The following is a 13076-nucleotide window of genomic DNA, read 5'->3' on the forward strand; positions in this document are numbered from 1 at the left end:
TAGAAATTCGCTAGTTTTATCAAGACCAAATAACACATTTCTCTTCCTATATATATATTAAAAGTTGAATTACATGAAAGAGAATTCGACAAAAAAAAAATGAAAAAAAACAAAATAAGGAGATTCACAGATCAATACATTTAGGATTCATTGTAATGAATATATATATATCATTGCGGAAAAAGAAAGAAAAAAAAAATAAATTAAAAAAAATATATATATATATAATTGGTTAATCATTCTAAAAAAAAAAAATACTTTAATAGCATTTTATTAGGTCTCTGTCCCAAGAGGAGACATTTCGACGATTTTATGAGTCTTTGTTCTCACATCGATAATAGCTCCTTTTTCCAACTCTCTTTTGCACTGTGGTTTGTGTCCATGAGAGTATTCAATTGGTTTTGTTTTAACTATAAACAACTAATTGCTTCATATCACATATATGTTTATATTTTTCATTTTGTCACTCGACACACTTGATCTAAAATCTCAAAGTTTGTTAATATTAGAGAAAAAATTATCAAATCCAGTCACAGATATTGGGAACATATTTCCATATTCCGGTATTCATATTAACTTATTAAACAGATTTCAGTTCGTTGAATTTAAGATCACTAATTTTTTTCCTAATATAGATCTTATAGTCAAAAGATTCTAAATATTGAATAGTTTGGTTTCCGATCGTAGGGGAAGGATTTGTTTCATGGTTCACTAATGGAAAGATTCGTTGGAGGGGCGCACTGTTTTGTAGGTTGCTAATTTCACTCGCAAAGTAAATTTGGGTAAGGATTAGGGTTATTCTTATTTATCTTACGACCCGCTACTTGTTTTATTCACATGCAGTAGTTAACATTATATTCCACTTTAATAGTTACAAAAATTTAATAACAACTCAACAAAAAGTAATTTATGACAATTTACGCGGGAATACTATATATCACAAATAGTTAGTTAATACCGGGTGTCTAAAATCTATGGCAACCTAACAAGACCAGGGTAAATATCGAGCCCATTACATACATACTCGTATATATATATATGTATTCATATTAATCAATACAATAAATTTCACTTTAATATCTATCTTAATATTTCATCGACGTTTAAATTCTACATCACCGTTCATATTCGACAAGTATTCATATTTTATAAATATTTATATTTATTTGGCTCAAAGACAAAACAAAAACCCTGACTATCAAAATTCACCTTTTTTCCTTCATAAGGTTGCAACATTGTATTTCATATGAATAAACCCGATAATCAATAATCATTTTCAACTTACTAAAGATCCGCGTGGATATATAAAAAATAGTTGGTGTTATTTAATGACATAAGAGGTGGAAATGCAACAAAATGAGCAGGCACGTAACTTTTAACACTATGTAAGCACATATATAGATGTATATAAAAAAAAAATCAATGTTATTGGAAACTAGTGGGCCCAGACTACTAATACATACACACTATATGACCAATCAATAGAAATAAAAACCAGAAATCAGTAATCAATTGATATAAGTTGTATGATCAATGAATAACGAAGGTTTCTAGGAATCTGAAAGCATAGTGTACCTTCCCGTCAATTTCTCCCGTGGTGGATTGAATATCGCGAAAATGGTCCTGAGTTGTGCTGCAATACCTCCACGAATTGCATCCCTCGATGTCTCAGTTAGTACATACGATCGAAATAAGTGATATGGAATATTGTATATTTTATGAGTTTCAGAAACCGGGGGGGGGAGGTTGAAATTTTAAAAAAAAAATCTCGAAGTAATGAAGACAGAGAGATATAGAGAAGAAGGAAGACGAAGAATAGTGGCGCCAAAGACTTAAGTGGGAAATAACTAACGCTACAAAGACAGAAGTCGAATTTCTATCTCGACAAATCCATAGCCAAAATATTCTTAACATGCCAAAAAGGGTTCGGCTTACCAAATAAATAGCCGATAAAACTGTCTGCGAAGATGAGACAAGTCTGTGTCCACAATGGGATTTCCGGAAAGACAAAGGCTTTAGGGAAATCCCACCACTCACCGTATCCGGTCAACACCCTTGCAGACCCCGAAATCCTCCGGAAGGTTAGAGACGGCGTTAATTTAGAATTTCAGGAAAGAAAAAAAAAATCATCCGACCTCTTGGAAACTAGAAGATTCCAGAATAGGGATGAAATTAGAGTAATAGCTAAGATATCCCTAACGAGAATTTGCCAAAATAAAAAAAAATTAAATAAACTGAATTTTGGATCGGTGATTTCAATAACCAAAACATCACCGATGGCTACCCAGCGCAGACATGCCACCGTCTGGGACGTCGTTAATTTCCCTCATCTAATTAAACTAAGAAAAGACATGAAAAATACTTAAGGGGACTAGGGGTCGACGTCCGGGTACGCTAAATTTAGTAGCAGTTAATTTAATTGGATAGTCCGAACTGAGTTATATGAACACTGCACCATAAATAAATAAGGTAAGCAACAAAAAAAAAATCTCGGAGAGGCAATGAATGCTAAAGGTACAAATGACCGAAACCTGTACTTTTCGATGATCACAGGATATAGCAGTTGGTTTTCTTAATTATCATTTCTGTCAACCTTTAGAAGTAATTCCCATATGATACTACTCTATCTATTGAAAGGCTTAAGATCTGGGGCTGTTATTATGAGGTACATAAATGCAAAGTAACACACAATTCCCAACTATAATTTACATTCAAGTAGCAAACTCGGTTGGATGAATGCACTGGTGTGGAAGTCAAAACGCGAGAGATATTTTCTTTTCTTCGTAAACATATTCCTATTTTCACTATATAAAATTTACTAGGCCTATCCATTTAACTATAGGGGTCATCATCTTATTCATATTATATATCATATTATTAACATTTCATTACATTCATTCATTATCTACTAATTTCCGCACGAAATAATATTTTATCAACACCCTATTTCGTACATTTTCACGCAGGCCATACACATATTTACATTACGCAGTAATAAATATATATATATAACTATCACAATCTATCACGCTCAAACCACCACACGATCACATTCATCGAACCACGTACTCTTTATTTCGAAGCACCCAAATTGTATTTACCTTGCAGGTTTTTTAAAAAAAAAAAATCATACATGGATTTACGGAAAGTTAAATTGTCAACGATTAATCTATTTCTGATTTGTTGATAAAACTGAAGCAACAATGGAATTTTCTACAGCCACGGGAAAAGAGAATTTAATATTACATTTTTAAACAAACAGTAACAGCATATGGGTTTTACTTCTATTAAGAAAATAGGTGTTCTTTATTTCAACGGATTATTCATTAACTACTGGACCTAGCAAGCTGAAATTTTCAGTACAGTAAGATCTCATGCTATTTTATACGAAGGTATACTCATCTGAACCGAAAACCATGTCCAATGAAAGTAATTTTTGAATAAATGACTAAAATCCAACAACCTAGATCACTAAGTTATGCGATGTCGTATTGTCAACAAACAATTGAGTACCGAAACCGGACGCTGTGGCGCTGTAGTGGAGGCATAATTTACCGTGTACTGAAATGTATACTTGTACTCGTTAATCAGAAGTTTAATATTTACTCTGGTTTATTTATGTTAACAAAATGGTACTAAATTAAAGCATATTTATACACTGTCCAAATCGAAAATTCACACACTCACACAAAACTACTAACTACATACACCACTGTTAGTACTATACATAAAGACAACTAACTAAACTAAACATGCACCATTTAGTTACATGCACGTTGACGAAAATAACCTAACACATTAAATTTAAAATACATTACTCCCTCGTCGATATATACAGTCGGCTCTATTTAATTTAAAGGGGGTCAAAAATGAGAAAAGTAACACTAGGTCTAATTGACCTGACCAATTGTTTACATAATGATTGCCAAAAATTGATGCCCTGGGGGCCCTTAACGAGGTTTATGGAGGGACCCTTCCCCTGAAAGGGGAAAAGGCCCTAAAACGAACAATAACTAACCCATTCCCCCGCTAGAACTGGTTCAATTTGGAAAAGGGGATAGGAGCCCTTTTAAGCTAACTTAAGCTGCCATTATGATTATTTACAGTACTATCAAACCTACGTACATGCGATTACTGAATAAATAATAGAAAGTCACATTTACTTAATACACGAACAACATGCACCAAACAGGTCGTAATTTCCCTAATCCCTACTTGAGTTTGAAATAAAAAAAAAAGTAAAGTCACTCTTTCACTGTTGTCTATTCTCGATAGGCAGCAAACATGGCTTCCTAGTAAACAGAACTGGAATTTATTATTTCACTGAATTGCAGCTTCTTTACCAAAATTTGCGGATTTTTCGGGCTCCTATTCTGTTGTAAATCTTTAACTATTGGATTACATTATATGTTACCTTAGTTGTCCTTGGAAATTGGAATTCTTCCCGAAAAATATGTAGCACAAAATTTACAAGCTGCTCTTTGAAAGGTGTCTTCGATTGTTCTGATAATATTGCGCCGAAAAAGCCAGAGGTAGGAGAATTCCTCCAATCAGAAAGAAAACTTTAGCCGCGGAAATTACAAAGCAAATAGAAATTTGGCAAATCCAGATATAACCGGATCTGAAAGCGACTATGGACTAGTGAGAGGGGGTGAGGGAAAGATTAGGTACCTGGCCAAAATCTACATTGGTCTGAAATTAAGGAAATTTATATCCAATAACGGAACTATGTTTCGGTATGACGTCAGAATGGTAAAACTTGTAACTATTCAAGTTATATATCCGTAAATGGGATTTACACTTAAGCAAAATATAAATAAATATATTATACAGTGGGAATATGGTTATTAATGAAACCTTTCGATTCATTGTATTTAATTCGAAGTAAAGGGAGTAAATAAATTGTGTAGCTAAACCGAAATTGAATAAAAAAAAAAATTACTAGGTACAGGGTGCGTAAAAAAAAATTGCCATTACTTTCAACTGTAATGGTACATTACAATTGACTAAATACTTGTTCCAGTTTATGGAAACTTTTTGTTAGACAATACTTCTAAGATAATGAAGGATTCCAGGAACAGGTGCTAGAATTCTGTGGCTGTGCGATACAAAAGCTAGTATACTGACTAAACAAGTAGGTATATTGGATGACAGCAATTAGTCATACGGCGAAAAATAAGTCTTGGTTCAGCAAACACGTAATACTAGACAGTTTGTCAAATAGACTTCTTTGGACTTAAAAATAATCGTTGTAACCTTAGTTTCCGGACTTGCCTGGTACTATATAATGTACTTGCATTCTTAGCAACACTAATTATGTGAAATGAAAGAAAAAGAGTCGTATCAATCATCGCTCGGAAAACACCCTTTCAGATCTACCTATACATTATAAGATGCACAATACACTAATAGGGCTTTGAAGCTCTTTAACTTGAAAACTATGGCACAGAAAAATAATCGCAGTTAAACAGTTGTTATGATAAATTAATGATTCATTGTTAAATCTTTTGTTTTTCAGGGATTCCAAAATTTTCAACTTCAGATCTGAAGGTATGGACACGAGTTGCAGAGAAGCTGAAGGAACACAATTATTGCCGCCATCTTACAACAGATTAGTACCTCCAAAAGAAAATGGTAAGCTAATATTTGAAATAGATAAACTTAAGATTAGAAGTGGCAAACAGTTTAGAAAAAATAACTTTTTAGAGAAAGGACATTCTTGATGGACTGATTTATATGTAATTACATGTCTATGGAATTGAATCACGTATCCTGTTCTACTTGAACCGAATTGATTACTCTGTGAAGATATTACTTTTCTTCGTTTACCATCAATCCCGTATCTTCTGTCACACAGAAGAAATACAGAAAAGATCACAATATTACTAAAATAAAAGTTTAGTAAAGATTTTGTTTAAATGTGTTTGAAAGAAAGTCTTTATTAAAACAGCACTGAGAAGAAAAATGTAGATGGCGTACTTAAAAAGATAGCTTACATGCGTAATCCCTGTAGGTTTTGGACTTAACGTACAGCAGACGTATAATTAAAAACGCATGTTTTATAATACTTTCTGTATAAGTGTTCCATCTACACGTACTTTCCGTATGAAACAATATAGGCGGTCAGGATCTCACATACAAATGGACGTATATAACATATAGCTGACGAAGGTAACATAAGTATATGCATGTGATATACGGAAAACTGTTAGATGTCAGACATCCTGCAACGGCATGATGTAACATCTAAGGGCAGTGCCTATGTAGAATAGGGATAACGTAACTCCGTATTGATTTCTGTAGTAAGCAAAAAGATACTGTATATTTGTACAATATACCGCTGTGTGGAGAACGGATTTTTGTCAGTGTGTTTCGCGAAAATTTCCCTAAGTTCCTAACCTATTTCGATGGTCCATAACCCAAGAACCAAAAGCGTCCACAACGTTATATTTTACATGCTTATACAAGGTGTCCGGTAAGTTGTGCAACCCAAACTTCGGAGCATCAGAACTTTTGAATCATAATAGTGAATCATTGAGGAAGTAATTGTCAGAGGCAGATAAATTATTACTTTTCCTCAGTGGTTTGCAAGTTTCAATTTTGTAACAGTCTATCCGTAAAATATTTGATGGTGAACTACATGCTGACACCATCTGGTACTGCCAGTGTTGCCATATTACACCATAATGCAGGAGAAAAAACAGCCATTTTTCACAACACGCCATTATCACGGCCGTGGCATGTCTGCACTTGGTGTGAAAATGTCGTTCTTGTTTCAGAACGATACATTCCCATCTAGTCTACCCATTAATATTCACAAGCAATGCTCCATTGTTTCCTATTAGTATGTTTTACCGTTTCTTTAAAAAAGGAAAATCATTACCTTCGTATGTTTCTGGCTTTGTGAGCACGAATGCCTAAGAAACCGTTCCCATGGTTTATATCTCAAAAATATCCACACATACACACACACACACACACACACACACACACACATATATATATATATATATATATATATATATATATATATATATATATAACACATCCATATTATCGCCGCCACTCTCTACTCTTTCCTGGCAACACTTGGTCTGTCCGCCAATACCCAAGCGGCAGATCACCACCTATATGTAAAGAGCTCCATGTTTGTAATGTCTCGCTAGGTTATACGCGGCAATTTGCCGTGCCGCTTTCTAGCAGGAAGAGGCGGCTGTTTTTGCTCGCCGCGTGAATGGGCGGCGACCGCCAAGCATATGTGAAGAGCTCCATTGCTTGCAATGTCTTTCTACTGCTCGGCAATTCGCCGTCGCATCTCGCAGCAGTTCGCCCCCTAATGAGAAAGGGCTGTTAAGCTTTTTGAGGGAGATTCGAAATGGTGAACAACAAGTTGGTGGTTGTTGACCTGACTCGCACCATAAAGTTTCTCCCTCGATCTTATACGTCCCTATAATTACAATTTCTGGCTATTTACACTCACTTGAATTTCATAAGGGGTGGTAGGAAACTTTTGACTCACCCTGTATTTTGTTAATAACTACAGTATTGCACATTAGATTGAGCTCTGACTTTTACTGAATTTAGACAAGAGGGAGTAGGTAAATTTTAAAATGAAATGCCTAAAGAAGACGAATGAATTAATTAAAGTGAATGATGGTGTAATAAATGGTAGAGTAAGGATGTGATGGAGAACGGGAGAATCCCGAGAAAACCCACAGACACGACATTGTCCACCACAAACTCGCGTGGTCGAGGATGGAATCAGAGATAAGCACTCCACCAATAAGCCACCGTCTTCTTCAGAGAAAGTTTTAGCTCATTCTTAAACGTTATTCCCATTTTTATTTCATTCTAAATTCAGTTACAACAAATTTTTGTAACAGAAGGTCGTGTTCTGGAAGAAAGAGCCTATTTGAAAGATCTTTGACGCTTCCATAACTTCTCTTGACCTGTGCCCCCATAAAAGTAATACCTACTGTTAAACTTTTACAATGGCTGTGATCGTCAGCTTAATTTCCATGCGACAGACCTTGTTGTCCTTATATAAATTATATATCTTTTATACTTTTCAGTCACTAACTGGTTGAAATGTCTCACTTGCTACTTCCCTTTAAACTTTCTATGACGCATTTTGTGTCAGGACTCCTTGCAGATAAAGCCTCTCATACACTGTCGTCATTTTACGTCCGTAACCAGAAACATTTTTATCATGAGGAACATAGTAGAGGGTATGGTGGCAGGAAAAAGAAGGAGGTGTCGAAGAAGGCTACAGTTTATGGGCGGTATCGAAACAGAAAAAATGTATGTGAAGACGAAGAGACTAGCTGAAGACCATGAATCATGGAAGCTTTTGAGTTGTGGAAAGTGATCTGCTAATAATGGCAGAATTCCTTTAATGATGAGGACGATGAAATAAATTCCGCATATTAACTTAGTTGAAAACCGGGAGGCAGATTCATTAAAAGTAATTGCAACACATAATATATATATATATATATATATATATATATATATATATATATATATATATATACTAGCAGCGTTCACCCCGCTTCGCTGCGGTCACCCCGGAACGCAATAAACTTTGTTACTTAGATAATTTTTACTTTTTCGCTTTCAAGTGATATGATAAAAACCATAGAAGATTGCAGTAAATCTTAACATTATATCGCCTGTCATTTATGTTAACCCGCCCCGCTTCGCTGCGGTCATCCCGGAAGTTTTCGCTTTCAAGTGATATGATAAAAACCATAGTAGATTGCAGTAAATGTTAACATTATATCGCCTGTCATTTATGTTAACCCGCCGAGTGACACGGTCATGCGGGTTGCATATAAATACGTTTATTTTTACCTATGATGAACTAACAAAGGATTTGTACGTTATGGACACTTGAATGGTCAATTATCTCAAGACACTGGTAATTAAAAATTAAAGTGATATGATAAAAACCATCTAGGGTCCAAATCCTAATAACCCCCCAAAAATAAAAGAAATTGGTTCAGCCGTATTAGCGTGATGAGGGAACAAAGGATTTGTGCGTTCTCTTTTATATATATAGATATTACAATTCCCGGTGGAAGTTCATGTGTTTTGGATCCACGTTAAGCCATAGATCCCCGTCTCGTATAGCATAGGTGCTGAAAGAGACGCTAAATTTAAATCCAGCCAATTAAGTATATTACATAAAATTTTGTTGCCCCATACTTCGCACCTCTTAACAGTCCCACATCCTTTCTTAAAAAAATCCCCGGAAGTCATATCGAAATTCACAACCGCTTGGAAGTCTGCTTTTGTTGGTTTACCGCAGCCGCAGCTGTTTCTGGCATAGGTATATCACGATCGACCGAAACTGTGATATAACCAGGGTGTAAAAGTGCGGGGAAACGCAGGGGGACGTTGTCCCCCTCACTTCCAGAAAATATCAGTAGCGTCCACCCACTTTCTGAAAAATTTACAATGGGCAAAGATAGGCATGGGGGACGGTGTGACGTCATGCGTTCCCCTACCTTTTCAGATTCACTTTTACCCCTGGATATGCCCAAGATAGTGTTTACAGACAAAGACTTAGATACTTAAACTAAAGTATATTCTTGGACATAAGGTTGGGGCGCCAGTTGGGCAGAAGATGAAAACGCACCTTGTTCCATTTCTCTCGAAATACTAAGATAAACTATTAGGTTAAGTTGTTAAAAATATTTGAGGAATCAATTCTCCATTAACTTATAAACACGTTTCAAAAATATCCATTTCTTTTATTTATTAAACAACGGAAGAAATCATTTTACGGTGAAAATTTGAACATATAGCGTAATATGACGACTGTGTATGTTCTTCTTAAGAATTACGAATAACATTCTTTAAATGGTATACACTTTGAAATATGTATTTGTAACACTATTTAACCTATAGATTAATAACTCAAATATTATTGTTTTACTTAACAGATAAACCAGTTGACGTGGATCTTTTAGTGGACATAAGTGCCATTCCTGCAGTGCGAGAAGAAAGCACCGTAAGTTTTATTTTATACTATTATATTATTTTGATTGATTCGTATTTAAGGTTACATAAGTATCTCTATATGAACTGCATCAAACAGCGTACAGTGCTTCTTAAACTATTTGGCACTTGCTTTCGTCTTTAGCATTAATTATGGCATTTGAGATTCGTCTTAATTTTCCAGTAACTGAGAGCTTATAATCAGTAAATAAATATCGTGAAGAAAATAGATTTCACAGTTTCGTTACATATTTATTTCAAGCAGTAACATTACTATAATTTTATAACTAGCATAATTTATTTTTGAAATATATGTATGAGTATTACTATATATTAAATTAAAGGTTACTTAACAGAGCTCCATTATCCTTGAGAAATGGACCACATCTATCACCTTCTTCTTTAAAACCGCTTAACGAATCTGGACCAAATTTTGACTGACTTACAAGACCATTGTAGGCAGGGTTTATAAAATTTAAAATCTAATGTAGGTTAGCGACGGAGGAATAATCACAGATAAAGAACTTTTCCAAAAGAAATTAATGTAGTGAAACTCAAAACTATGCAACCACTTCTGTTGCTCTGTATTGTGTAAGTTTTAGAAGTTAGGTGTTTAGCAGTTAGATTTTCTTTGTGATCATCAGAAAGCGAATGATCCGGGTCAAGCGATATTAAAGAGAAACAGGGCGCAGAAAGTTTGGGACAGTGAACAAGCAGGGGCTCCCGCTATTTGTAGTCATTTCTAACTAAACTAATTTGGGGAGGTGTATTGCTACTTCCTGAGAATGCCACTTAAAAGTATTTGGGGAAATACAGATACTTACCAATTTAACGGAAACGCCTAAAGCTCGAAATGGGTCAGATGTTTGGGTTGGCAAGGTCAGGCGTCGAACAGAGCACTAAGGTGTTGTTGGCGTTGTGTTAGGGTAAACTTTATACTACGTGAGGAGCAGCGGAACGACAGTGTACAGTGAACTGAGCAGCAAATTTTTGGCGCTCAGTTTTGAGGCACAACCGTGACGAAAGTGGCAGGATCCAAGGTCACGACGGCCTATAAAACTCATAGCAAAGAAGCACACAGGCGAACAGGAACAATGATCGGGAGGAAGCGCTTAGTGACAGCTCTCGCCTAGCATTAAAATGGATTGTCGTTGAGAACCGTCATTGAACTGCAGTACAAATGACGAAGGAAGCCAAACAGTATCTCCCACAGACTATGTCAACAATCATAGCCTGCCGCGAGTTCATGACATGAATGCAGGGTCGAGTTGCACGGCCGAAACCACTGACAAGGGATCATGAAGATTTAGTACGGTGTGATATGGTCGGATAAATCATCGATCACCTTACTTCAAGTTTAAGTGTGTAACGAAAGAGCCGGATTTCCATGTTTTGCGCCCATGGGCCCTATCGAAATTGTCGCCCCTAACCACACCAATCGCATTGCTCTCCAAAACTTTCATTCTCCTGGATTCCCTTCTTACTCGTAAAATATTACTTTTTACGTTTGCTAGTCAATTATAATTATTACTATTACTAGTTATTAGTGTTCTCATTTCTTATTACTCATTTTATGTAATATATTTTAATTCATATATCTGGCAGGCATTTGGAGTAGATTCATTAAAACTTATCTCGCTTCTTCCTAACCTATTCAACATCACATGGTGTAAAAGACAGCAAAATATAAAACAATGTTAAATGATATAAAAAGTTAGATTATTGTATGTAGAAATTTACAAAATGACGTTTCTGAAACTTCTGTTTATTAAAACTGTTTACGTCTTGCTTTGACATTGGTAAAATCACTAATAACGTCATCAAAATCAAGTTTAACAGTCAAGTTATTTTCGACGGCTCAAACCAGTGTTGGGTAAGTTACTTGTAAAAATGTAACGCGTTACAAGTTACTTTACTTTCTCTTAAAATGTAACGCGTTACTTGCCCCAAAAAAGTAACTGTTACTTTACTTCGAAAGTAACGCGTTACTTTTAGGTCCGAAACTTTGAATATGTGAAAAAATCTTATTATAATTTTTCGTACTACTATTACTACTGCTTTTATTATTATTATTATTATTATTATTATTATTATTATTATTATTATTATTATTATTATTATTATTATTATTATTATTATTATTATTATTATTATTATTATTATTGCACGTTCTGAATCGCTTTGTGTAGATGCAAGGACAAACTTTTACTTGACAGCTATATGAACATTTTCATATAACGTAACATTTACTAAAATGATATACTGCATTACTCGTAGGGATGGGTACGAGCGAGTTCGAGCGAGTTTTCTTTGAAACTCGATTCGACTAGAAATAGACATCTTCGAGCTCCACCCGAGAACTCGGCTCGAAAAATTTCCTCCAAGTCGACTCGAATCCGCATCGAGTTTCGAGTCGAGTCGAGCCAAATCCGGTGTGTAGTTTCGAGTACTCTCTTCAAATATTTTACATAGGCAATACAATTATTATCCATGATACTACTACTACTACTAATTATTACTATTATTATTATTATTATTATTATTATTATTATTATTATTATTATTATTATTATTATTATTATTATTATTATTATTATTATTATTATTATTATAACAGCACTGTGTATAAACATGAAAGATCAGCGGTTTGTATTTAAATACTAAAAAAAGGTAGTTGATTGCGAACCACGGTAGTCGTGAAGTCTAGGAATCAAGGACACTCTTCACGAGCTTCTGAATTTGGTTTGAGGATCTAGGTTGAGTATTCGGGTCGAGCCAAACATTGTTAAAAGTTATAGGACACTGGCCAAATATCTTCAAAACTGCTCGGCCCCGGTTTAGAATTGTCAACGACTGGAGCAGCTCGGCTCACAGCTCATTCACTATCGACCCGAACCGAGAAGTGAGCCGAGCCACGGAGCCAACAGCTCACCCAACTGAGTCGGCTAGAGCCCTTTGCTCAGTTGGGCCGAACCGAGCAGATGGCTCATCCCAACCAAGCCAGCTCGAGCCGATGATTCACTCCAAGCGAGCCGGCTCGAACCATCGGTTCAGTTGAACCGAGCCGAGCTGAA

General features: G+C 35.4%; 1 protein-coding gene across 2 annotated transcripts in view; it reads left to right on the top strand.

Annotated features, from left to right (window-relative positions):
• The window catches only part of LOC145670748 (glycine receptor subunit alpha-2-like), a 118437-nt gene that overhangs the window by 79574 nt on the left and 25787 nt on the right, over window positions 1-13076 (top strand). For both annotated transcript variants that reach the window (XM_081739516.1, XM_081739517.1), the window contains exons 2-3: window positions 5519-5634; window positions 9948-10015. In XM_081739516.1, coding sequence (XP_081595642.1) covers window positions 5519-5634; window positions 9948-10015 — 184 coding nt within the window. The remainder of the gene's footprint in view (window positions 1-5518; window positions 5635-9947; window positions 10016-13076) is intronic.

The sequence above is a fragment of the Thermobia domestica genome, chromosome 14, assembly GCF_964235325.1.
Source record: "Thermobia domestica chromosome 14, izTheDome1.hap1.1, whole genome shotgun sequence".
NCBI lineage: Eukaryota > Metazoa > Arthropoda > Insecta > Zygentoma > Lepismatidae > Thermobia > Thermobia domestica.